A 27,563-nucleotide genomic window follows, 5' to 3' on the forward strand; every position below is an offset into this window, starting at 1 on the left:
CCTCAGTCCCCCCACATCTCTGCGGTCAGGAGATCCAGATGAGGAGGTCGAGAAGCAGAACTGACAACCTGCTGGGGTCCCAAGCACTTCCAGAGCCAGAGTGCCATGCTGGGCACCTCAGACATGGCAGACCAGGACCAATGAGGCCCCCACGGAGCACCGAGCCTGGTGCGTGGCATCAGGAGACAGAGTGGACAGTAAGAAAGGAGAAAACGCACGAGGTGATGTCAAGTAGTGACGTGTGCAATGCAGCAAGTGAAGACAGGGCGGTCACGTGGCAAGGGAGGAAAGCGTGCTAGCTGGATGGTCCAGCATCAACACGGCCATGAATGGCCCCTGGTCCAGGTCGCTGAGGGGTGCAGTCAAGGGTGGGCAGTAACTCACGCTCGGGAGTAGCTGAGAAACAGGCAGAGACTCCACGACACCAGGCACGTGTTTTTCCACCCTGACTCTACAAAGCCCTGGGCTGGCAGATCACACTTCAGAGTTACCTTGGGAGGCAAGAAGTCACTGATTCAGAGGTACCTTGAGAGGCAAGAAGTCACTGACTAGCTTTCTGGTACCTTAACCTCCCCATCCCAGGATCCATCCTCACAACCCTGAACTCACTGGGGTTCATAGGGACCAGGATCTGATCCCATCCCATGTATGCATAAAAACACGTAGCTGACGAAAACAAGAGAAATAAATGTGCTCACTGGTCAAGGAAATAAGTAATTTTCTCAGCATACTTATTTCCAAAAGAAAAACAGCACACTGGATTACAGATTCTATCAGAGGCACATATATTAGAACAGATGGACCAAAATTTTAAAGTAGTCACATACTTTTAGAGAGATAAGGCATGACATTAACAATAGGGAATGAGACTAATAACATATAAAAGACAACCAAGAAGAAATATCGGATATGTAAACCAGTTGTTGAAATGAAGATACATTAGAGGAAATAAGTAGCAAACAGACAGCTGAGAAACAAATTAGCAAACTAGCACAGCACACAGGAAATGTCCCGAGGAAAGAAAGAAAAAGGAATTAGAGAACATGAAAGCAAAGGTAAGACATATTGCCAACAGACACAGACATGCTAACATCTAAGTATTAATAACAGAAGTCTTAAAAAGAGAAAAAATTTAAATACATAGATGAAATCTTAAAAAAAGAAGAGATAAATTTCCCAGAATGTAAAACAATAAAAACATCAGATGAAAAGGCCCACTGAAGTGGCTTATGAAGTTAAACATATACTTACCATACAACTCAGCTACTCCACTGCTAGCTTTTCACCCAAGATAAACGAAAGCCTGCACACACACAACACTGGGAAAGAACATCCAGAGCAGCTGCATCCACACTGGCCCAGAGCTGGGCTCAGGGCAACGTCCATCTACAGGCGGACAGAATGACTACTGTGGCTCATCCACGTGATGGAAAGCAAGCTGCTGACACACAGTGCAACGTGGAGGAGCCTTCAAAATCATGCTGAGCAGAAGTATCTGGATACAAAAGGTAGGATCCAAATAGAACACTGTACAACTCCCCCTTTATAAAACTCTAAAAGACAATTCTAATGTATATTCACAAAACAGACATGTGGCTGCCCAGGACTTAGGGTTGTGGTGGGGATTAACTGTGAAACAGAGACATGGGGAACTAACTTTTTGGAGAAGGGAAAAAATTCTCTAGTTTTACTGTAGTGGTGGTTACAAGGATATGGACATTTTTTTCAAAACTCACCAAACTGTAGACATAAAGGGAGATTCAACAGCATACCTGTGGTGTTTAAAGAGCCTCAAGACTGGATGAGGTCTAGGTAGTGTGAGCAGATACTACCTAGTGGGGAGGAAACAGCAAAGGGACCTGAAATGCAGGCCAGAGGGGTAGGGGTCGAGCCCCGAAAGCCAGGTGAACGTGTTTCAGGGAGGAAATGACCCATCACCTGAGAATTTGAGATGCTGCTGCTCAAGTCAAGGAAGAAAACAGAACTGACCACTGGATTTAGCAATGTAGAGGACATCTGGCAGCAAGGTAGGTTTTGGAGTGGGTTCAAGAAAGAATGGCTTCCCCAGTGCCTAAGCAGTAAAGAATCTGCCTGCCAATGCAGGAGACCCAGGAGATATCAGTTCAATCCCTGGATCGGGAAGATCCCCTGGAGGAGGAAATGACAACCCACTCCAGTATTCTTGCCTGGGAAATTCCATGGACAGAAGAGCCTGGTGGGCAACAGTCCATGTGTTCACAAAGAGACAGACACAACTGAATGGCTGAGCAGAAGAAAGAATGGAAGGGAAATGAAGACAGCAAGAAGAGACCACCTTTGAGAACTTCTGCTTTCTGCAACAAAACAGAGAATGATACAGGAGCTAGAGGGTTTTCTTTTCTTTTTTTAAAGTATGTTTGCACATCAATGGGGATAACTCAGTATATATAGAAAACCTGATGATACAAGAGATAAGGGAAACTTGCAGGAACAATGTCCTGAGGCAGTGGACATGGAACAGGCTCTGGCGCCAACAGGTAGTTTGTATAAAGGCACCAGTGGGAAGGCACGGATGTTACTGAAAGTGGGTAGAGGAGGTGGAGACCTACAGTGGAAGGCCTCTGCTGGTGGCTCCTATTCACCCAGGAAACAGGAAGCAAACTCATCTGCTGGAAGCAACCCTGAGGGAAGCTTCAGTCAAGGGATTGTTGGCATCTTGGTACTAAACAGCCAACTAGCATAGGAAAAGATATGGTGGGCAGGTCCTAGTCACTGGTAATGGAATGGTCCTAGGGATGACAATGGCAGTGCTTTGCAGGCTGGGCGGGAGGCAAAACCACTAGCAGAGAGGTAAAAAGCTGTGAGGTCAGGACATGGGAAGGTCATCTACACGGATAGTGGGACTGGCAGCATGATGGGGGTGGTTTCAGACGTAATACTCCAAGAGTGGAAATCTCTGCAGACGAGTGAACCATTCCTAAGGTGACTGCAACAAAGCAGCAGGAGCGATATGAGAGTCTGATGTTCCAAGGGTGAGAACTGTTTTAGAGAAAAGGGAGGGAGAACAACAAAAGGGAGGGCGAACAGTGAGTGAAGAAGAGTAGGTGAGAAAGCAGCCACTCCCCGCAAGGATCTTAAGAGGTGCTGTGCAAAGAGGAGACTCATGTTTCAGCAGATGACGGATGAATGGAGACTTCCAACCAGGCCCAGAAGGTTTCAGAGCTGGGGAAGACTGAAGCAGGGTTATCAAAAGGGCAATTAACTGAGCCATGTTTTGGTGAGAATAAGGGAGGTAAGAGGGAACCTGGGAGTCCTGGACACACGAGGTTGTATGATAGGTGGTAGGGAGATAGGGAATCCTCCTAGGAGGAAACACAAGCCTGGGATCCTTTTAGAACAACCCTTTAGAAGTCCAGGAGGCCCTTTTAGAAATATTTTCTGGGGACTTCCTAAAGTAGCCCAGTTGCCCAGTGGCCAAGATTCCATGCTCCCAATGCAGGAGGCCTGGGTTCGATCCCTGGTCAGGGAACTAGCTCTCACATGTCACAACTAAACAAGATCCTGCATGCTGCAACTAAGACCTGCCACAGCCAAATGAATACATAAAATTTTTAAAGAGAGATACTTTTAAAAAAATACTAGGCTTGGTGATATAGTTACAGGATGCATGTGGAATACTGTATATGACTTCCAAAACCCTCTGGAGTCACTAAATCAAGAGAATCTGGGTTCACTCGAAGTGTATTTCTTTGGGTATTAGAATACAATTCCCATATATTGGCAGTACAACTCTTGATACATTAGATTGCGTTCTCTTACAGAGATAATGCTGATAACTCTAGACTCTTCAATGATCTTTGCACAAATCACATGAGAAATCCAATTAATTTACCCCTGCAACATTTATTGGGTTAACTATACATTAAGGTAGGGATCAGATGTTACCACCTATATAAGCACCAGCTATAGGCATCAGATAGTGAACACAGCATCCCACAATACCAGCAGGTGACTGCTTCTCACCCCCTGGAGCGTCATGGACCCCTAGAGAACTAGATGAACCTTTTGTACCCTGGATTTCTAACCAATACCATTGAAACCTATCCAGGAAGGATTGTTGGTCCCAAATTATAGCCCAACTTTAGGGAAACAGAGGAAATATTTGTGAACCAAAGAAACACCACCCAAGTCCTCCTATTCATCTTACCCCCTCTTTCCACTCTGAGCAGAGAAACTTTCTCACTTTATGAGATGACTGATGATCTCTCTTCCCTTCTGAGTCCTCCCTACTATCAAGCAATCTTTTCATCTAGAGAAGATAAGGAATCACTGCATCCCAGGGAGACCTTGAGAAACGGGGATCTCCTGTGCAGAGGTGTTTCTTGGTCTCTGCCTCATGAAGGGTAATTCTAATTCCCCTGACTTGCCCAAACCTCCAGCGAGTCCTCCAGCCCCTGGTTGACTATAATCTTCAGGGATGGAGGTGGTGAAATTCTTGGAAAACCAGAGCCCAGAAAATGCAGTGATTCTCAATGTCCAATCTAGACTTCATATTTCAAAGGGAGCTTTGCTCTCATATTACCAGAAATTCCACAGGCAAAGAGCCAGGTAACTTTCTCATTGTTTAGGATTTTGATTTTATTATCAAATATCTACTATAAAAACAGTGAAGAAAATTTTTAAAAACACATTAAGGGAAAAAAAATAATCACTGCAGAGGCAGCGTAACACAGTGGTTATAAACATGAACTCTGGAGTCAATCTCTCTACTCCTAACTAGTTGTGTGTCCTTAGGTAGGTTTCTTATGATCTCTGCCTCAGTTTCCCCACTTGTAAAGCTGAGATAATAATAGTTCCTATCTTATAGAATTAAGGGGACTGAATAAGTTAATATCTGAAAAGTATTTTTTAAAAAGTCTAGTACATGGTAACTGCTGTATGTGTTTGTAAAACTTAAAATCTTATTAGGTTAATTTACCCATGAGTATTTCCAGTCCTTATGCAAATACACTTTTCAGATGTTCTAGTTGATATGTATATACAGTTTTGTGTCCTTTTTATTCCTTTATGTTATGCGTTCTGACTCAGTGTCCATAATTATAACTTATGTGATTGCCTAAAATAGATTATAAACTAAACATCCAACTGCAGTAATGAGTAAACCATGGACACTGACACACTAGGTTATGAAGTATCACCTTTTGTTCCAAGAACATCAGTCTCATACTTCTGCACAATAACCTTTCCATCATTAGTAATCTCATTTACTACTCTTTTCTAAGGCTAATCTTGATCAACAGTAAATATCTCATTCAATACTATTTTTTTCTTAAATTCAGGTTTAGTATTCCATATTCTATTCTTAAAGGGCACCCAGACCCTCCTCTTACAATAGCACAATCTGTGTTTCCATAATGATGCACAAATGTTATTGTAAAGCTTCCATTCAATACTCCAGCTTGATGCTGGAGTGTATTTCCAGTTGAAAATACTTTTCTAAGATAAAGTTTTTCCCATAACAATGCACTCTGAGCCACAAACAGTAGAGATCTCTTACTAATAGACGTTTCATTCCCTATGTTCATGTTGCTCAAGTAGGATTCCTGGTGAACCATGAGGGGAGTCTGGAGTTCTCTTCATTGTACTTATTTGATTTTAAACAAGGGCTACATAACTGTGGAAGGCTTTTACTTATTCTTTTCATTCACAGGTTTCTTCTATGAAGATAATTTCTACTGATTAATAGGGGGAGAAGTCTTACTAAGCTCTTATTAAATTTCCCCGCTTGATTATACTTATAGGGTTTTTTCAGTGTGTTATTAAGTGTACAATAAAATAAAAACCTCATCAATTCAATTCACAGAGTTTCTCTTCACTATGAATTCTCTGGTGTTGGAGGAGGGCGGAGTGACCACTAAAGGCTTTTCCGCAGTTGCTGCATATAAAGCGTTTCTCTCCACTATGCATTCTCTGATGGATAATAAGAGAAGAATTCTTACAGAAAGCTTTCTCACAATGATTACATTTGTAGGGTTTTTCTCCAGTATGGTTTCTCAGATGTACAATAAGGGAAGAACTCTCATTAAATGCTTTTCCACACTCGTTACATCTATATGGTTTCTCTCCAGTATGAGTTCTCCGGTGAGCGATAAGATGAGAGCTACAGTTAAAGGATCTTTCACATTGATTACATTTGTAGGGTTTCTCACCAGTGTGGATTCTCCGATGAGCAACAAGGTGACAGCTCTGGCTGAAGGATTTTCCACATTTATTGCATTCATAGGGCTTTTCTCCAGTATGAGTTCTTTGATGTCTAACAAGGTGAGCCATTTGGCTACAGGATTTTCCACATTTATTGCATTCATAGGGCTTAATCCCAGAATGAATTATTTCATGTTTAGTGAGGGCTGAACGTTCTCTGAATGCTTTGCCACATTCCTGACAGTTATAGGGTTTCTCTCCTGTGTGAGTTCTCTGATGGGCAATAAGATGGGAGCTCCAGCTGAAGGATTTTCCACATTCAGTACATTTATATGGTTTTGCTCCAGAGTGAGTTCTTTCATGTTTACTAAGGGCTGAGTAATCCCTAAAAGCTTTTTCACATTCATCACATTTAAAGGGCTTCTCTCCAGTATGCATTCTCATATGGGCAATAAGGTGAGAGCTCCAGCTGAAAGATTTCCCACATTCAGTACATACAAAAGGTTTCTCTCCAGTATGAGTTCTCTGATGCCCAATAAGATGGGAGTTCCAGTTGAAAGACTTCCCACATTCATTACATACATAAGGTTTCTCTCCTGTATGAATTCTCTTATGTACAATAAGATGAGAATTCCAGCTGAAGGCTTTTCCACATTTATTACATTCATAAGGTTTTATTCCAGTGTGAGTCCGCTCATGTTTAGTAAGGGCTGAACGATTCCTAAAAACCTTTCCACATTTATCACATTCATAGGGTTTCTCTCCAGTATGAGTTTTCTTATGTTGGATAAGGTAAGAACTCCAAATGAAAGATGTTCCACAGTCATTATATTCATAAGGTTTCTCTGTAGCGTAAGTGCTTGTATGTTGTGTAAGGAAGGAGTCATACCCAAAGACTTTCTCCCATTCATTGTATTTATATGCTTTCTCTACAGTACCAATTTTTTGATGTTCCATAAAGGATGAAAAGTAAAAGATGTTTTCATATTCTTTGTAATCATACTGGTTTCCTCCAATGTGAATTCCCGGATGTTCATTAAATGATGGGCTCTTGTTAAAGATTTGATGGCATTCCTTATATTCATAGAGTTTTTCTCCTGTATGCATTCCCATATGATCACCAAAATGCAGTATATGATTAAAAGATTTAACAGTATCAGTGCATTTTAAAAGATTATCTCCAGTCTGTACCCTTGCAGGGTGAACAGGCTGCATGGACTGGTAGAAGGCTTTGTCATACTCATTCTTTTCACAGGTAATCTTATCAGTATACATTATGGCTGAGTTACATCTCCAACTTTCAGCATTTACATCAGGCTTATAGAAATGTTCCACTTGAGAAACTTTCTGAGATGGAACAATGCTTAAGCTCTGGCTACACCCTGCTCCAAGTTCACAGAACTCAGAGCCTCTTTGAGATAGTATCTGCTTTTGCATGAAGACCATCTGCCTCATAGCTGTACTCTGGTTCACGTGATACATTTCTAATTGGTCTTTACATCCCAAAACTTCTAACCTGGAGAACCAAGGATCATCCCATATGTATCTCTCCAACTTCATGCTATGAGACTGTTCCTCATCCAATATGCTCTGTGTTGGGATCAATGCTTTGCTTTCAAGATTTTTCATCCATTCTGAAATAAACAGAAAAAGTCCATGAGAGTATAGAGAAACAAATTCTAAGAGTAGGGTGGACAAGGTAAGATTTATTGCCCATGTTATTGAAAAGACAAGTGTGAACTTGTTTCCAAATACACTGGTAACCCAAAGAAAGATCATAACAGGAAAGAGGAAAATAGTAAAGAGTGAACGTAAGTAGTTAACTAGAATACAAAATGTGTACTGAATATGAATAAAACCCATTTAGGAACATTTCCCCATGTAAAGGAGGACTAGAACAAGGGACTACTGAAAGCCTGCACTTGGTTTCCTCTGGACTTAGAACCACACACCTTACCCTCTGTTGATGCTGCTCTGTATTATTTCACTGTAACAATCCATTACCCTGAGTTTAATGCTTTCTGAGTCCAGTGTGTACTTCCAGCGAATTACTGAACTTGGGGGGGTTGTCTGGAGGATCCTGACACATTTAATACTACTAAGGTGAAAAAATAATAACTGGTTAAGCAAAAGACAGATGAACAACCAGCCCCTCAGCAACTAATATTTAAATTATTAAAGCGTGTCAATTCATTTCTTTGTTGTAATGTCCTATTGTTCTCCTATTTTGACATCTACCAAAAAAAGGGGTGTTAAGTGAAAGTATCACCAACAAGGCATCAAGCCTTATTTCCTACTCCACAGAGTTCACTCAGTAACACAAAACCATCTGCCCAAAGGTCAAAAATCACAAAGTTTAAGGGTACTCCTGAGTTCTTGTTACACTGCAGAATAGTTTGCAGAGTGATGGCAGAAGAGAAGACTTGAAAGCCAGCATACTACAATGGAAAGGCACAGGAGTTATAGTCTGATAATCTGTATTTAATTATGGGCTCTGCCACTCTCCTTAGGTGAGTTTTCTGAGGATTGAATGAGATCGTAAAACCAACAAAATGTCTGGCAAATTCAAGATGTGGAAGCCACCTATCATCACTGCTGAGGTATCAGTCCTCCAACAACAGAAGGGTCTTTACTAGTTTCCTATTGCTGCTATAACAAATCACCCATCTCACAGTCTGAAAGTCAGAGGTTATAAATGGCTTTCACTGGGCTGAAATGAAAATAGCTTTCCTTCAGAAGCTCTAGGGGAGAATCCATATCCTTGCTTTTCCCAGCTTTAAAAGCTGCCTGCATTCTTTGACTTGTAGCTCCTCTATCTTCAAAGTATATTATTCCCATTTCTGCTTCTGTCAATCATATTGGGGTCTCTGATACTCACTCTTACAAGGATCTCATGATTATAATGGGCCCATCCAGACAATCGAAGATAATCTTTGCATCTGAAAAGATTCCTAGTTTAACTCACATCTGAAAAGCCACGTTTGCCACATAAAGCACCATATTCAGCTTTGGATGTGGACATTTTGTGAAGGGAGGAGGGTAACATTATTCAACATACCACAGTGTCTAAAAGCTACAGGAACCCAATACGGACCTAGATCCTTGTTTTCTTCAGGTTTTTCTGCTTTCTTCACTATATACTATTTTCCCCTTTTACTACCCAGTCCATCACAACAGAGAGAGATTCTACTCTGCTGAAGAACTGGCATTTATTATCAATTTTAAGCTGAGCTCCTAGAAGTTAGAGAGTCCCTCTTTGTGCTCAGTTGTGTCCAATTCTTTGTGACCCCATGGACTGTAATCTACCAGGTTCCTCTGTACATGGGATTTCCCAGGCAAGTACACTGGAGTGGGTTGCATTTCCGCCTCCAGGGGATCTTCAAGACCCAGGGATCAAACTTGCATCTCCTGCATTGGCAGGCAGGTTCTTTACCTGCTGAGCCACCAGGGAAGCCCCAGAAGTCTGGGAATGATCTTCAAATAGCTTTTGAATTTTCCCAGTAAAAAACTTTTTAAAATGGTAGCTGACCAAGTCACTGACCAAACAATTTCTGACTAGCTTTACAATCAGTATTTGTGACCTGAGCATATCTTCCACCTGCAAATTATAATCTCTGTGATGAGAGGACAATCGAAACATTATACATCACTGTGACTGTGGGGCTGCAGATGCTAAGCAGGTGGGAGCCCAGAAAAGGAGATCAGCACGACAGAAGCCATCCAGGAAGGTTTCACCCACAAGAAACGACATGAGCTCAGCCTTCGAGCATGGCTCAAGTACAGACTGCCAGAATGGCACAAGCAGAGGCAAGCTGTGACAAGCAAAGGCACCACACATCCCTAAGGGTGCCAGCTGAGTAAACTCCAGGAATCAGGCAGGAAATAATGAGAGAAAAAGAAAATAGAGGAAAATAGGAAGGCCTTGAAATCGAGTCAGGTATTTAACAGGTAATGCAAGTCATTGTAGATTTACTGGCAGAGACCTCATAATGGAAAACTTCAGGGATGTAAATCTAGAAATGCCACCTGAGAGGCTCATAACAAAAATTTACTCAGCAACTTGAGCTGGATGAGGAGAGAGATTACTTCTTAGAGAGGAAAGAACAGGGAGTCAGGATGACTTCCCCATTTCCAGCTCCAGGGACTCACAGAAGGCTGAACAAGGAATACACATCAGGAAGATGGGGACACCAGCCAGAAGGGATAGCTGAGATTCCTGGTTCTATCAGTATCAAGGAGACAGCTGAGATGATCTGCAAGAAGGCAGAAGTGTAAGGCTGGAGCTGGTGGACCCACAGGGCTCAGGATGATTACTCAGAAAGGTCAGCACATAAAAGCTACTGGAAATTACGACGCCTTGGTACAAGGTTTCAGATCCAGATGGGGGCAACAGGTAAGACTCCACAAAAGCCCACTTCGTTAGAGTGGACAGGAAGATGTCCACCTTTAGGATTCAAGAGAGAGCACAGTATATTGTTAAATTAAAAATAACAAAATACAGAACTATGTGTACTCTTTTTCACCTTTGGAAAGGTGAGAAGTAACTATGTGTGCCTATATGCTTAACCAAAGCTGTGCAGTGACCCAGAGAGTTTATTCAAGGAGAATAGTTAATTTCGATAGTAACAGATTTGTAGCATTTTAACTTAGCCTAATCCCATCTCTGACTCCTAAACTCAGCAGTAGCCTTGAAAAATAACATCTCATATTTCTGGTGCTGGAGGAAACAGAACAAAGCTAGAGCTTTTTCAAAGCCTCACTCTGAAAGAATAGTCATTATCTGAGCTGTTTGGTGGTTCCCAGAAAGATCCCACTTGAAAGGCTTGTGGGAACTTGCACATACTTACTTCTAGGAAGTAGGGATCTGTCAAACATTTCCAGGCAAAGTTTTAAGAAGTCTCTCTTTTTTTTAAATTACTGTCTGAGATGATGCAAAATGGTTGGGGCAAATGATATACAAACTAAAAAATGAAAGGAAAAGCTGAGGAGTGAGATATGCATAGGAGCTTTGAAAAGTTCTAACACATTCCTGGGAATCTAGAAGGCCACGTGCATATGCACTGTAGTTAAATTTTCAAAACTCAAAGAAAGAATCCAGAAAGCAACAAGAGAGAAGCAAGTCATCACACACACGGGATCCTCAACAAGATTAACAGCTTATTTCTCATCAGAAACCAGGGAGGACAGAAAGAAGAAATGTGTCAACCACGAATTCTATACCTGGCAAAACTATCATTCAAAAATAGAGAAATCAAGACCTTCCCTGATAAAACAAAAGTAAGAGTTTGCTAGTAAAGCTGCCCTATGAGAAACGCTAAATGGAGTTCTTCAGACTGAAATGAAAAGACAATAACTCAAAATACAGACCAACAATAAAGGTAACTACATAGGTACATACAAGACTGTATAAATGCATTTTTATTTGTTTCCTATCTGATTTAAAAGACAATTACATAAAATCCAAACTAAACTGCTGCAAATTAAGATGTTCATTATAATTCCCAGGAAAACCACTAATAAAATAACCAAAAATTTATAGTAAAAGGAAAGGGGTTTACCTTTGTGTGTTTCTGTGTGTCTTTCTGGAGGATAAGAACAGTGTGAATAAGTATAAATTAAACTTTCTTTCACTTACCCATTTTATATAGCTTTGAGTTTTTAAATCATGTAGTTACATTATCTGTATGAAACAATCACTTTTTGCTGGGTTTTTTTTTTTTTTTTTTGGAAAGAAGAGTCTGTGACTATAAGGATACAAGTGTTACAATGAAAAACTAAGAAGTAGGTGAATGAATGAGAAGTCTTCTTAGACAAAAGGGACAGCAGATAATAGGAGGGGTAAGGAGGGAACTGCAGCATGCTAAAACTGCTGCCTTGGTAAGGAGGTGGGCATCTTTGCTCTGAAAATAGTGCAAGCGATGAAACTCCTCGGAAGGACCTGTGATGCTCTCTGAGGAAGTGAACGCCTCATGGCCTCAGCCCTTTTCTCAAAAAGTAGGGCTTGGAGGAAGGTTCCTCACTCCCACCTGGGGCCTGCTCTCACCTGGACAAGTGCCTTGAAGAGGATATGCTGGTTCCATTGACCATGGCTCTTCTCCTTGCTCCAGCAGGGAGATGACCTCAGGCTTGGTGATCTGATTCCCTACATGAAGAGGAAAAACACGGACTTGTGTAGTCAGGTAACCCTCCTTCCCCTACTCTTTCCATGAGCGACTTCACTTCATACTTTATGATCAGTAGGGACTCCATCCTTGAACCTCAGGGCTCATGATCACCTCGGCCCTCCTGAGGCTCATATAAGATGGTAAACAGGGAGAGTGGAGGGTATTGCAAGGACAGCTTCATTTATTTGGTCAGCCAGCAGCTTACCTACAGACAGCAGGTGCCCATAGGTCTCCAGCATCACGTCACGGTACAGGGTCCTCTGAACAAGGTCCAGCTGCCCCCACTCCTCTTGCGTGAAGTCCACAGCCACATCATTGAAGGTCACTGGTTCCTAAAAGACCAGACATGTTCCTCTTCAACCTGGAGACACCCTCCCTGCCCCTCACTCCATCTAGTGTTTTCTGGGGAGGGAGTAGGGCTGACAGCATTGGGGAGGAAACAGGACATAGAGGAATTGCCCTGAATGTATTCAATATTCTGACTGATGTGGATAAGGTCTCACTGGGAGCCAGCCAGGGCCCTGCATTTGAGATGTATTCTTAGGAAAGTGGATACCTGGGCTCACAGTAACCACAATAAAAATGAGCAGCTCTCTCCCAAGTCTTGCTCAATTCTAGTAACACTGGGTAGTATCTGGACAGTTCTTCCTGCTTCTCCAGAGCTGCAGACACTTAGTGAGACCAAGACTAAGACCAGGACCAGGATGGACGCAGAACATGAACCCTGATCACAAAGCAGAAAACCTGGGGCTGACATCTGCTCCACAAGTGGATCCAGGACCTGGAAGGGTTCTCTAAACATTCAGAGGCTGCCTTCCTGGGCACAGAGAGAAGTTTCCACTCCCAGACTATTTCTGAGGACAACCTCCCAAGGACTGGAGGTGGGGTGGGCCAGGACTAAGCAGAGCTGTCCAAGCCAAGGAGAACCACTAACAGTTGCTATCAAAGCACTTTGAGTTCTAAAAAGTTCAAACTGACATTTTTAAGAAAAAGAACCAGGAATACCCACTAGAAAAATTTAAAGGATGTCTGATTTTTGCAATGAATGCATCCTGTACAGTCATTTGAAGCCATCAAATTGAGTCTCAGGTATCTGGGCACTTCCAGGGTGGGGCAGGGGCATGTCTTCCCTCAAGAGGGCAGTGGGGAGTGAGCTGTGTGTTACGGGAGGTGTGCTATAAACCCCACAGCCCCTCCTCCTTTTGATGCCTCTCTCTTGGCCTATCTATCCACTATGGTCCTCTCCTCCAGGTCAGCACAGAATTCCCTCAAGACAAACGCCCACTGAATGGACACATGTGCAGTGTGCTTCCCCTCACAGCATCTGGTGAACCTCTACAAGCCTGTTAAACACTTCTCTTCCAACCACATACGGCCGCCTTCCTTCCGTCCCTGTGGGTCACGGCTCATAAACGAAGCCTGTCATCTCTGATAAGGGCCAGCTCTCATGCTGGGTCTTCAGTGTAGATTTCTCTACTGGTCTGAACTGCTCCCCTCACCCCCTTCACACAACTGGCTTGAAACACAGAATTGCTTCTGGTCCAGTGATTCTCTTACTTCAAAAAATGTTTACAACTGCTGATCACAGCCTCCTATGGTGAAACCCTCCCAAACTCCTCCTCAATGACAATGGGTTTTCCTCTTAAAGACCTGCCCAGGTCTGAGTTTTCTTAATGGCAGCTGCCTCTACATTTTTGGGTAATGTAAACATTTTTACTTAAATGTGACATTCAGGTAGAGAAGTACACAAAACCTAAGTGTGCACAAAGCATGAACTCACTGTACTTCCAGAGTGATACACTCAGGGGTGTTAGGGAAATTTTTAAAAAATAGTCTTGTTTAGGCTTCAGGGACAAAGCAGAACAGGTCTCTGACCTTGCTTCTAAGCTGTGTGGACAGTACCCTGACTGGGAGTAACTGCATGCTGAGTGCAAGACTTGCAGCACCTTAGATAAAATGAGGTAGGAATCTTGAGGTCCTTGAGCCCCTGAAGGGGGCCTGGCCAACCAAGCCCCAACTAAACCCCAAGCCCCAGCAACATTCCAAGTTTCACAAGACAAAACAAGCAGCATTAACATGAAACCAGGCTTGCAGTTTGGTCACATATTGATGATGATATCAGTTTGCCTCTGTCCTTGGATTATAAGCAGGAACCTGAACTGCAATCTCTGAAGTCTCACCCACAGGGTGGACACGCTGCCTGGGACCCTTTCCCAAATGGGACTCCAGATGTGCTGACTTGTGACTTCCCAGCACTGTTTAAGTCTGGATGTTGGTCAAAACCCAATTTAGTGATGTATCCTCTGCTCTATTTCTCTTTTAATGTTAGTATATTGAAAGTAAGGTAGATAATTCTCTGACAAATATTTGTATTATTTATTTGTACATAGCGAGTGGCTTATTTTGTTAACAAATCCTTTGAACCTGACACGAAAGTGAAAGCTTTCGGCAAAACAGGGGGCCTAGGCAGGAGGCCATGCTTCCTGCCCAGGGTGCTCTTAGGATGCTATCTCCCTGGAAGGCGGCACCTACTTACATGGCTTCCAAGTTCAACAGTTAACAATATCCAAGACCACACCCTGGCAGCAGTCAAGCAGGTGGAATGAGCCACAAGTTTATCTCCCACTCCTCCAAAGACCCCAACAGATCCCCACACAAATACTTAAAAAGGAACAACCACCTTTAACAGAGACAGAAGGAAAAAAATCACTAGAAAGAATTCACAACCCCTAATGAAACAGTGGACCCTGGCACTCTGGCAATGATCAGTGATAACTGCTAAACTACAGGTGAAAAGCAGACAGGGAAATTTACAACGGAGGGATCAGGCTGACTATACCTGCACCCACTAATCCATCACATCATCTGGAAATGGGACAACATACAACTTGTGCCCATTGATGCAGCACAGGAGGGACTCGGCACCACCTACCAAGGACTCTTGCCCAAAATACAGAGCCTGGAACTGCTCTCGCCTCCAACTCCACTATCCATCTACGGGAGACAGGATGAAGGGAAGCATCCAAGGACATCACAAGGGCGAAATCAGGCAAACCAACAGGACAGGCAACCTGGCTTCATCAGCACATGAAATGCATGCAGTGTGCCATCCCTGCTTGGATCCTGATCTGAGTAAACCAACTGCAAAAGATATCTTGGGGACAAGTGGGGAAAACTGAATGCAGGCTTGGTACTAAGTAATACTAAAGAATTACTGTTAATTTTGTTGGGTGTGATAAAGGTATTGTGTTCATTTCCTAAAAGGTGGGTATGTCTCAGACATAAACATGGGTGAAACAATGTGATATCTGGGCTTTGCTATAAAATACAGTTTTTCCTAATACTGGACTCTTAAAAAAAAAACTTATTTTTTAAAATGTATTTTTATTGATATATAGTTGATTTCCAATGTTGTTTGCAACTGTTGTACAGCAAACTGATTGTTATACATATATATACATTAAAAAAAACCACTCTTTTCCATTATGGCCTATCATAGGATCTAGCTTTTTTCTTTTTAAGGTATCCAAATAGATGCAAAGGCAGAAAGCTGAAAGGTGACATTTGCTAAGGCTGATGAACGTGGATGTCTGTGGTCAGCTGAATAATGGTCCTGCCAAAGACGTCCACATCCTAATGACCGTTACCTCAACATGACAAAAGATGTCAGTTACAGCGATGTGATTACATTAAGGATGCTGAGATGGGGAGATTATCTTGGATTATCCAGGCGGGCTCAATGTAATCATAATGGTGCTTACAAGTGAAGGAGGCAAGAGGGTCTGCATCAGAGAAAATGAGACAATGGAAGCAGAGTTCAGAGTGATGCAAACTGGAAGGAAGGCCCACGAGCCAAAAAATGCAGATGCCTCCAGAACTGAGTAAAAGCAAGGGAGCCAATTCTCCCCTGAGCCTCCAGGAAGATAAGAGCCCTGTGGTCCCATTCTAGACTTAGAGCTCCAGAACAAGAGAATAAATTCATGTTGCTCTAAGTCATTGTTTGTGGTAATCTGTTATAGCACCGCAGGAAACTAATAGGTTTAAAAATCACCTAGCTTTTTTTTTTTAATATTTATTTTTATTTATTTGACTGTGCCAGGTCTTAGTTGCAGCATATGGGATCTAGTTCCCTGACCAGGGATTGAACCTGGGACCCCAGCATTGGGAGCACAGTCTCTGCCACTGGACCAACTAGCCAAAGTCCCCCAAACCACCTAGTTTTAAAGAAAAGCCAGTGAAGAAAAGAAGCCATCAGCACGTGGTGGTCCACACATTCCTGTAAGATGGGGCGCAGAGGAAAGTGTGGCTGACCAATGAAACACCAGAGACCCCTACCCTGCATGTGAGAGGGGGCTGCAGTGGAAGCAGCACCCCAGGAGAGGCTCCGAGCTCTGGGTTTAAATGCCACTGAAGTCAGGAGAGAAAATCAGGCTTAAAAGTCTCTATTCAGGACACCTTTGCAGGTTGCCCCTCCTCCCTGCCAGCCACTCTATCTGATGGGAAAGTGTGTAAGAGGTTCTCAGGTTGCCCAGGTGAGTGACCACCCTGGAGTTGAGACCCCCTTCAGCCCAAAACAGGGAGAGAGGAGGGGGTCTGTGGATGACCTGACAGTCAGCTGTATACCCAGGAAACTGCAAGTAGAACTGACCTGGTGATCGTGGCCCACCCAGGCCCATGCAGCTTAGAATGAGACTTGTCAGGAGAGACAGAAGAGAGACAAGGAGGCAGTGGAAGTCAGGAACCAAAGCTGCTCAGCTGCACAGTCACACAGTTCTCTGGTAAACAGACAGATCGGAGGGCCAAATATCTGCACAGGTGGAGACTAAACTTAGCAGCCAAGGGGACAGAGAATCCAGGGTGCAGTCACACAGAACTTTCAATTATCTGAAATTCTAATCCCCAGATTGGAAAGTTTCAGTATAAAACAGGACAGGATGATACAAGAGGCTTGGAGTACAAGAATCCACAGAATACGAAGAGACAGAAAATACAGCAATCAGGTCAGGAGGTCATATAAATAACCTCAGGAAAACAATATAAAGGGGAAGGACAGGAAGGGATTTTGTCTTAAAATAAAGGACTTCTTTACATAAAATGCTAGCCATAAGCAAAAACAAATACATTTGACAAAAATATACCAAAAAATATTTCCCTGATAAAAGACACCATAAAGTTAAAGAGGAGAGTGAAAAAGTTGGCTTAAAGCTCAACATTCAGAAAACTAAGATCATGGCATCCAGTCCCATCACTTCATGGCAAAAAGATGGGGAAACAGTGGAAACAGTGGCTGACTTTATTTTGGGGGGCTCCAAAATCACTGCAGATGGTGATTGCAGCCATGAAATTAAAAGACGCTTACTCCTTGGAAGGAAAGTTATGACCAACCTAGACAGCATATTAAAAAGCAGAGCCATTACTTTGCCAACAAAGTTCCATCTAGTCAAGGCTATGGTTTTTCCAGTAGTCATGTATGGATGTGAGAGTTGGACCATAGAGAAAGCTGAGCACCGAAGAATTGATGCTTTTGAACTGTGGTGTTAGAGAAGACTCTTGAGAGTCCCTAGGACTGCAAGGAGATCCAACCAGTCCATTCTGAAGGAGATCAGTCCTGGGTGTTCACTGGAAGGACTGATGTTGAAGCTGAATCTCTAATACTTTGCCCATCTGATGCGAAGAGCTGACTCATTTGAAAAGACCCTGATACTGGGAAAGATTGAAGGCAGGAGAAGGGGACAACGGAGGATGAAACGGTTAGATGGCATCACCGACTCGATGGACATGAGTTTGGGTAAACTCTGGAAGTTGGTGATGGACAGGGAGGCCTGGCGTGCTGCAGTCCATGGGGTTGCAAAGAGTTGGACAGGACTGAGCGACTGAACTGAACTGAAAGTTAAGACAAGCTATAGACTGGGAGAAGATAATCCGTATACAGCAAACACTCAGGATCCAGAAAGCATGAAATGCTTATATATCAAGAGTCTACAGAAATCTAGAGATGGGAGTGAGACAGAGAGAGAAGGCAATACAGATGACCAATAACTACATGCAAAGATATTCAACCCCACAAGCAATCAAGGACATGCAAATTAAAGTAATACATTTTCTTGGTTTCAAGGTAAGCAAAAATTAAAAGACCCAATATTAATATTGTCAAGTGGCAGCAAAGATGGAAACAGACACCTTCCCTCAGAGTGGGGAGACTGAGAAGGGGCTTTGCTCTTTCAGAACCACGTGGCAGCACTGGTCATACTGACAACACATACGCCCTGCACCTTAGCAAAATTCTGCTTCCAGTAGTATGCCTAGATAAACTTACATGTGCACACAAGTAAAACTGCAATGTCCACACAGCTTTGTTTGAAATAGGAAAAATGGTAGAGGGAGGGAGGACTTACAAGCCTATCCACAGAAGAGATGAATATACAGTGCATGTCTTTGATGGGGCAAAAAGAAATGCACCCAATCTTTATACTCACATGGAGAGACCTCAAAATTGACCTTGAAAGGCGTAAAGAAAACACGTATAAAGCATTGTTAAAAATTATATGATTATTTATTACCTTATATCTAGTTTATTATCTACATGTATCATACTATCTACATAGTATGAAAATGGACTTGCTGTATACATATTTTAAGTGGCTGTTCTCAGGAAGGGCGGGAGAAGAATGTAATTGGGGACTAAAAAAGAAAGCAAAGAAAATACAGCCAAACAATTGTTCATTTGGAGTGATGGGAGGGACCCTGTCTAGTTGATCACTTTTTATGTTTTTCTATAGTTATAGAATTTGTCCAAAAATTCTAAATAAAACATGTTTCCAGAGTTGAGAGATGTCATCAAAATTGAAGGATCCATGGTCTGCCAGATAGAAAAAAAAAGACCCCCAGCAGAACATGCCCCAACATTAGGGCCCACAATTCATGGAGGCCTTAGGGACACAAAGGAAAATGCAAAACTGAGGCTGGTAATGAAACACAAGGAAGAGATGGCAGGAGACAGGCACCTAGCCTCACCAGCTGTGGAGAGAAGAGGTGGGGCTGGGAGAGGAGTGTCACTGTTACCCAACGTTCAGGAGCTAGGTGACAGGGCAGAGAAGGGCCCATCTCTAGGTAGGAGTGAGCCCTTCCAATTCTCAGGTAACCCTTACCTGAATTCCCATCTTCCAAATTATTATCTGCCATGATGAATTGCAAAGATATTTCACCCAAATTCTTGTAAACATTTTTGGACAGATGGCTTTGCATACATGTGTAAGCGTTTATCTAGACATTCTAAGGCCTTTATGAAATCTGATACACCCGCCACACATCTAAACCACGGGAGGACGCAGAGGGTGATGAGCTGGGTCTCAGCTGTTTGCCTGGCAGTATCTCATCTGATTGCTCCTGAATTACCTGAATTCTCTGACCACTGGCCCCTTCATGGAACCTAGCGAAGTTCAGATGGACTCTTCAGCATCTTCAAAACTTCATGATCTATTACTATTTTAGGGCAAGCTCTTTGCAGAGAAGGAAAATGTAACTAGAGTGTGTTCATCCTTGAGACAATCAATGATGGGAGCAGAGTATTCCATTAACTGATGTCTTATATGAAAGTTTATTGTGCAGAAAACTTTGGTGGATTGTTACGGAGGAGTTTAAGAGTTTCCACATTTGGAGTGGCTGGCTGGGGTTTTTTAATGGGCTGGAATATTATTATTTTCCCTATTCATCAGAATAATGGGATCTGGACTCCCACTAGCTGAAACTTACTAACCAACATGTTTCTAAAATCAGACTATACCGATAACAAGGGATGACAGCCATTTGATGTTTTTACCAGGTGAATACTTTATTTCAATAAATATTTAATTTGGAGGGAACAGAGGCGGAAGGGGCTCTTGTCTGTGTTTCTGAAAACCTCACTTAATACAAAACTCACATATTCAAGGCTTGAGTTTCCCAAAGGGAAAGATCCAAAGTGAGTGTGGAGAGAGGGCCAGGAGTATGTGCTTATAAATTACAACTCTTCAGACACTGGAGGGTGGTGTTATTTGAATTCTCCATTTTATTTTCTTGGCATTGACTCTAATAATTCTCAGAAACCCTCACAAACATTGCCAGCTAAGTGCAGCACCGTGGTTATTAGAACTTCATAGCATTTCACTGCAGCTAACTTCTATTCCCAAGCAACTGATCCAGGGCCCATCTTTCAACCTAGTCTAGCTTCACTACTGATTATGTTACAGAATCTAAAAATGACTGCACACTATAACAGCAGCAAACATCAGTCACTCAACTTTTGATGCCAGACAACCACCACCCTGCATCACGTGATTCAGGCCTTGCCTCTCAGAGACAGCAGCGCTGCCATGTGAGGACAGCACACTTAGGACAAACTTCACCAGTCAACTTTTGAACTGTGGGAGGTTTTGTTGATTTTTTTTTTTTAAACTTAGTGGGAGACACAAAGTTAGGCAAAGATGTTATTAACATTTTTATATCACAGTATCTCCCATTTGCTTGATTCATTATTGTGACTTAGAAATGAAAAACCTAAATATAGTAATGGAACTATTTTTGTCTTTCATAGTAGAAAATTGTTAGGATACACCTAAATTCAAAGAATTAGAATAAAAATCTCTCATTTAGAAGTAACCCTTCTCTGGTGGCTGAGACAGTAAAGAATTTGTCTCTGCAATGCTAGAGACCTGGGTTTGATCCCTGAATTGGGAAAATCCCCTGGAGAAGGGAATGGCTAACCACTCCAGTATTATTTCCTGGAGAATTCCAGGGACAGAGGAGCCTGGCAGGCTACAGTCCATGGGGTTGCAAAGAGTTGGACACAACTGAGCGACTAACACACTTCTAAGAAACTGAAACATTAAGTTAAAAATGGCTATTTCATGGCATTGAAACATGTATACTATCATGTAAGAAACGAATCGCCAGTCTATGTTCGATACAGGATACAGGATGCTTGGGGCTGGTGCACGGGGATGATCCAGAGAGATATGGGGTGGGAGGTGGGAGGGGGTTCAGGATTGGGAACTCATGTACACCCGTGGTGGATTCATGTCAATGTATGGCAAAATCAATACAGTATTGTAAAGCAAAATAAAGTAAAAATTAAAATTTTTAAAAAAAGGCTATTTCTGTGTCATGAGAAAGAAAAAAATTGATAAATGATAATCACATTGATAACCTGTCAAAACATGCTAAGTGACAGAAGCAGACACAAAAGGTCATATATTATATGGTTCCCTTTATATGAAATGTCCACGATGGGAAAACACAGAGAGAAGTAAATTAGTGGTTACCAGGAGCTGGGAGTTGGGGAAACAGGGAGTAACCACTAATGTGTATAAGGTTTCTTTTTGGAGTGATGAAAATTCTAGATACTGGTGATGGCTGCAATTCTGTGAATATACTAAAAAATCCACAGAACAACATACTTTAAGAGGTTGAACTTTATGGTATGTGAATAATATTTTCATAAAACAGTTATAAGAAAATTCTTAAGTGGCTGCCTCCAGTAAGGAGGCTTTGCAAGAGGGGAGGAGGGGGATGACACCTCTCCAACATCAACTCTGCTGCTCTGTTTCTCTAGGGAGCCAAGCTGGTGCCCAAATAATCACAAAGTCCTCCTGCTTCACCTCCCTTATATGCATCAGATCTTGCTTCCAGGTGCTGATCAGACTGAAGCCTGATTTGCCAGCCTGCTTTCCAGTCCCCTTCTTTTCACTCCCCTGCCTGGAACATCCTTCCAGCTACATTTTAGACCCTGGTGCTTCTGGCTCCCAACACTTCTGCGGCTCCTTACTACAACCAGGATGGAGCCCCAACTCTGTGGCAGGCATTTGGGATACAGCAAGGTTTTTCCTGGCCTTCTTGGCCTAAAATCAAATTATGGTTAGCCTTCACCCAGATGCCGGTCATGCAGTGTGTCCCCATGGTGCTAGAGAAGGCAGATTCCTCTCACCAGGCTATGCCCATCCAGTTGATGTGTCCCCTTCACCTCTTGGCTCAGGTGCATCCTATCTCTCAGGCACCCTCCCTCTCCACAGCAAAAGGACCCCAGCTGCGGCACATGGCCTCTATGCAGGCTCTGTCCCACCTCCAAGGCATCCGTTGTGCTCAGCTCCTCCAAGGCTCACGGCCTTTCTAAGCACTTCAGGCCTGTGTCCTGAATCACATGTACAGCACCAGGCAGATGGTGAGGCCTCAGGAGCTGACTAAACCACCCTGGAAAGGGGCCTGGGAGCTCCTAAGGATGGGGGCTCATAATTGACCTTGTTCCCCTCCCTAAGCACAGAGCTCAGCAAATAGGACCAATGTGAGTCAGGCACTGAATATATGGGGAAGGTGAGAGGGAAAAGGGGGAGGGGACTGCTTGCCAAAAGGGACTGACCCTTATCTACCAAACAGCCCACAGCACAGCTGGGGCTCAAGGACTCTGAACAGGCTGGTTGACAGTGAGGCTCCAAGTCATGGAAAACTGAATTCTCCCTACCTATGCTCAGAAATCAATAAACTTCTGGCTGATTCCTTCTCTATCCAAACCTTCGCTGTGGCAAACTGAGGAGCCATATCAGCTGGGATGGTCAGGGACACCCTCAACACCTTAGGAAGAAGGCAACCTGTCAGATAAAAACAGAAGCCCCATCTCACCTGGGCCTGGGCTGTTGGGAGCCCTGGGGCCCTCCTCCTCTCCTCAGCAGTCTCCTCCACTTGCCAGGTCGAGTCCTGAGGGCACAGAGCTGGGAGGGGGGAAGTGAAGTCACAGAGGCAGCTCTCTCTGCCAGAAGTGGCCCACCTGAGTACTACTTCCAGACCCTGTCCCTCCCTTTTGGGCAAGGGAGAAGATCCACTTCCTCACATTACAGGTGAAGGCTGTGGGATCCAGAGAAGTTAAACAATAAATCTAAACACATGACCCATCCCCTGTTGTCCTGAGGCACTGTCATAAAGCGCCTGTTCACAGCCTTTCTGGGTCTGAGCCCCAAATGGCCACACATGCATTCTCATGCATCCTGTTCTGGAGATTTCATTGCTAGATTCCCCATGGATGCGTTCAGATCCTTCCCTGTTCCAGCTCTGCCAAGAGACGGATCTGGACCAGACCCCCTCCTCTCTCCCCACCAGCTCTGATTTCCAGCAATGGCAGGTTACTGACGGTTACTGACGGTTACTGACGGGAGAGACCACAACATAGTAACCAATGTGTCTGATGAGGAAACAGGGTCTTGACTTACCCCAGGAGGCCCACGGGTCAACAGTCGTCATTCCCCAGGACTGGTCCATAAGGATACCTACACCAGAGGGGCAGGTTAGGACAAGGAAAATAAAAGACTGTGACACTGATCCTAGTGACTAAAGGCTGCTGCTGCTGCTAAGTCACTTCAGCCGTGTCCGACTCTGTGTGACCCCATAGACGGCAGCCCACCAGGCTTCCCCGCCCCTGGGATTCTCCAGGCAAGAACACTGGAGTGGGTTGCCATTTCCTTCTCCAGTGCATGAAAGTAAAAAGTGAAAGTGAAGTCGCTCAGTCGTGTCCGACTCTTAGCGATCCCACGGACTGCAGCCTACCAGGCTCCTCCATCCATGGGATTTTCCAGGCAAGAGTACTGGAGTGGGGTGCCAGTGACTAAAGGCAACAAGATGGAAAAGGAGACCTGTCTCACTAATGCGCACAACAAAATTCCATAAATAGAGCCCAAAGACGTGTGGGGAAAAAAAAACAACATAAGCTAGATTTATAGCAAAAATGCACAAGTGAGTCACTTTCAGGCAATTTATTGATATGATACAGCTACTGAACAATTAAGAACAGAACTCCTTAAGTGGCTGGAGAAGTATCTGATAAAATTGAACATCATTTAATTTTTAAGAAACATTACTGGTCTTTTGATGTCTTTAATGACAGATACATGAAAGATCACTTACAAATAAAACACACTACTGACACCATTTAATGTTGTTCTTAAATTATAAACCAACGCTGTACGGTGAAAAACAATAATACGAGTAAAAAACATGGGGATGGTAGAGAAATTCTGGTTGTAGATGACTGTCTTCCAAGAAATTCCACAAATCACCAGAAAAATCTCTTAGAACTAATGAGACTTCTCAGGAGAGAACTATAAAATACACAAAAATTACATTATCTTTTATACAAACAACCAATTAAAAAACAAAACAACCTCACTCAGTTCTAATTCTATACCAAGATAAAAGAGACCCCCTCCAATCCCCAAAACCCTTAGCCCCTCTACGGCTCTGACCCCTAGCTACAGCAGGTCACCACTGGGGAAGCCCAGAAGAAACAGGATTTGTACTCACCCCATGAACCCCACGGGTTGATGGCAGCCATCTTGCAGGATCAATCCACCAGGAGCTTGCCCAGGAGCAGTGGATTTGGGTGATTATTGAAAACCAACTGCAAAACCCACCTAATAACAAAAGTAGGAAAAGACAAAAAATGGTTTTTCTCAAAGACAGTGGGAATAAGAACACATCCACAAAAACAATAAAAGACTTCTACAGAGCACTGAAAGAAAACAATTTACAAGTCAAAAACAAATTCCTGAAGAAAAATGAAGAACCCGACTCGGGTTAGCTGGAAAAAGGGCATGGTCCAGGATGAGGGGGGAGAAATTTGTTAACAGTTCTCATGAGACGGGTACTGACAACGACGAGGTAGCTTTTCTATTGATTTAACAAAAACTGTTGTAAAATCTACCCACAACCTTCATATGTAAGTAGTTGCCTAGAGCTGAGGGGAGGGAAGAACCGGCGAATGGCAGCTTAATGGTTCAGGGTGGGGTGTTTTCTTTTTTTGCGGGGGGGAGGGGTGATTAAAATGTTCTGGAATTATATAGTGGTGATAACTGCAAAACGCTCTGAACGCACAAGAAAACTACGGACTTGTACGCTAAAATAGTTAATTTTAAGTTATGTAAATCTTATGTAGGAAAAAAAAAAATCTGTCTCTTTTGTGCAGGGGCCAACAGAAAACGAGATTTGGAGGCCAGACCAACCCAACCCCCTAAATTCTAGACTTTTATGCAAGTTCTGCGACCTCTCGGAGGGCACCAACGCCAACTGGCAGAGCTCTGCGAATTTCTGGGAGCGTGTATAAAGCAGTGGAACGCCCAATGGGCACCGGGAGCACCGGGATCTGCGCCCAAACTCGAAGTTGGCACAGTAAATATTCTGCACGCTTGTCTGCAACTTGACAAAGTCATCCGGCCACTGCACCTTTAAAGGAGCCCCGGGCTGTTCCCAAGTCACTTTTGACTTCCCTCTGTGACAGATGAGAACGGGTTCTCACGAGAAACGCCTGTCGGGAAAGACAAGGTGGACTTCTGGGGACATCTCGGAGGTGTCCTCGCCACCTGCCTTCTGGCCTCTCATCCCAGACTTCCTCCGCACTCCCGCTGTGGGTGCGATGCTCACAGCCCGTCCCGGTAACGGCGGACCTCACCTGGATCGCAGCCGCCGGCCTCCCACCCCTGCTGACCAGTGACCGCTGCTCTCCGCGAGCAGCTAGACAACCTCGCGCTCGCTTCGCCGAGGGCGTTCGGCTTTTGTTGCGCTCACATTCTTCCCGGCTCGGCCGTGAGCTTGGGGTTCCCGCCCGGGGGACAAAGGCCCGACGCGCGGGGCTCACCCGGGCCCTCCCAGCCGATCCAGCGCCTCCGCAAAGCCAGAGGCGGGCCAAGGGACCTGCCCTGGCGGCGAGCCAGCCGCCAAGTGTAGGCGCCGCCTCGCCCCGCCCGTTCTCCCTATCCTTCGGGCCAGCGGCAGCGGCAACAGTAATAACCCCACCGCCCGGGCGACCGCTTCACCTCAGCCGCGGACAATGGCGGCCTCTCCCCCGGCGTCGATGGGGACGCGTCGCGCGGGCTACTGGGAGTGGTAGTTCCAGGGGCGCGCTTCCGGTTGGACCGGAAGCGCCTTCTTGGCAAATTCTCCAAGCGGCGCTTGTCACGGGTTCCGCCTCTTAGGGACTTACTGGGATAGCAGTGTCCCAGGCCTTGGCGAGGTGGGCTATACTGTCCTCGACGCGGCCCGCGCCGGCTGTCGGGTGGGGAAGCTCGGTAAACCGCCGCCCGGCGAGCCTCAGTTTGCCTGTCCCTAAAATGGCAGCTCACGGCTGCCGCACTTTGTAGGAACTTTGTTGAAGTCTGTTGAAGCGCTTTCCTTTTCATCAGTAGTTAAGGAGTTGTAAGGAAGGCGCTGTTATGTACCCTTTTCGGACGAGGAACCTAATTTTGAGCTTCTGCTCACAGATGAAGCCCTACCCCTTGTTACGAATTGAATGTGAGTCTGCTGAACCGAGGCCTCCTTTCCAGGAAAGGAGTTAGAAGGGACCCTTGCCCGGAGGATTCTGGCCCTCCTGGCCCCTACTCTTTACTCCTCATTCGCCTCGCCTGTTAATTTGTCCACCCACGTTTCTATTGTTGCAACAACAGTAAGATGGTCAGAGTGAGTGACGGGTTGGAGAGAGCCTACGGGCATTAGAATGGCTCTGCTGTGAGCCAGGGCATGGGTCTGAGGAGAGCAGCCATAGGCCCTGGCCGCGTCAAAGGATCACTCACTCTGGCTTTTGTGAGAATAGGCTCAAGAGGGCGAGAGAAGGACCGTGATGACTTTTGAACCAATGCAGTAATCAAGGTGGATGGGAATCAGTGGTCAGACTGCGGACAGGTTAGTATTTTAAGGGTAGCGCCAACAGGCAGGGGGTTCAAGTTTGTGCATCATGGGCTGCAGTCCAGACCCTAATATGGAGAACAAAGCGTGGAGAAGGCCTCTCAGTGCAGAGCTGTTTACCAAGGGTGAGTGGAGAATGTGTTACAGGTGTGTGATGAAGCTGCTTCCCTTTTGTCCAGGCCCTCTCCAAGTTACGGGAGCTTGCTGGATGGTACTCAGTTCTCTCTGAGTGATGGGGTGGCCAAGACTAGGCCAAACAGCCATTTTGGATGCCTCTGTTACAGAAGTCTGGGCTGTGTCTGAGCTGTTACTGAGGTTTCTGAATGGGAAAAGACCAGAGCGGTAGTAGAATCTCTGCTGTCCGTGGACATGCTTCCTCTGAGAGATTTCCAAAATGTGATCACCCCATGGCAAGTGAAGGGCTCCAGCTGGTTCCATTTCATCATAGCCAGATGAGAATGAAAGGTAAAGGGAGGTTGAGTCAAGGACACATTATTTGGAAAAAGTAGGGCATTTTATCGGAGA

The 27,563-nt window shown here is 44.2% G+C and overlaps 1 protein-coding gene across 5 annotated transcripts; it reads right to left on the reverse strand.

Moving 5' to 3' along the window:
- Positions 1-3,862: 3,862 nt before the first annotated feature.
- LOC138419396 (zinc finger protein 606) lies at positions 3,863-26,239 on the reverse strand. 5 transcript variants are annotated; one of them, XM_069552248.1, is made up of 7 exons: positions 26,174-26,239; positions 24,666-24,775; positions 23,579-23,635; positions 22,995-23,083; positions 12,550-12,676; positions 12,224-12,322; positions 3,863-7,814 (listed from the first exon to the last, which is right to left on the reverse strand). In XM_069552248.1, the coding sequence occupies exons 2-7, from the start codon at positions 24,694-24,696 to the stop codon at positions 5,827-5,829; spliced, it is 2,391 nt and encodes a 796-aa protein (XP_069408349.1). In that variant the 5' UTR covers positions 24,697-24,775; positions 26,174-26,239; the 3' UTR covers positions 3,863-5,826. The 5 variants fall into 5 exon arrangements, with proteins under 5 accessions (XP_069408349.1, XP_069408348.1, XP_069408347.1 ...); XM_069552247.1 differs by having other exon boundaries at positions 25,996-26,226; XM_069552246.1 differs by having other exon boundaries at positions 25,810-26,224.
- Positions 26,240-27,563: the final 1,324 nt, after the last annotated feature.

This window comes from Ovis canadensis, chromosome 14 (assembly GCF_042477335.2).
Source record: "Ovis canadensis isolate MfBH-ARS-UI-01 breed Bighorn chromosome 14, ARS-UI_OviCan_v2, whole genome shotgun sequence".
NCBI lineage: Eukaryota > Metazoa > Chordata > Mammalia > Artiodactyla > Bovidae > Ovis > Ovis canadensis.

What these genes read in the sequence shown, in the direction of transcription:
- LOC138419396 (XM_069552248.1), bottom strand. Translation starts at nt 24,696, where the DNA reads ATGGCTGCCATCAACCCGTGGGGTTCATGGG. An exon ending in CAACCCGTGGGGTTCATGGG is followed by an intron (nt 23,636 to 24,665) that starts GTGAGTACAAAT and finishes CCTCTGGTGTAG; the next exon opens with GTATCCTTATGGACCAGTCC. An exon ending in TCTTCAAGGCACTTGTCCAG is followed by an intron (nt 7,815 to 12,223) that starts GTGAGAGCAGGC and finishes TGTTTATTTCAG; the next exon opens with AATGGATGAAAAATCTTGAA.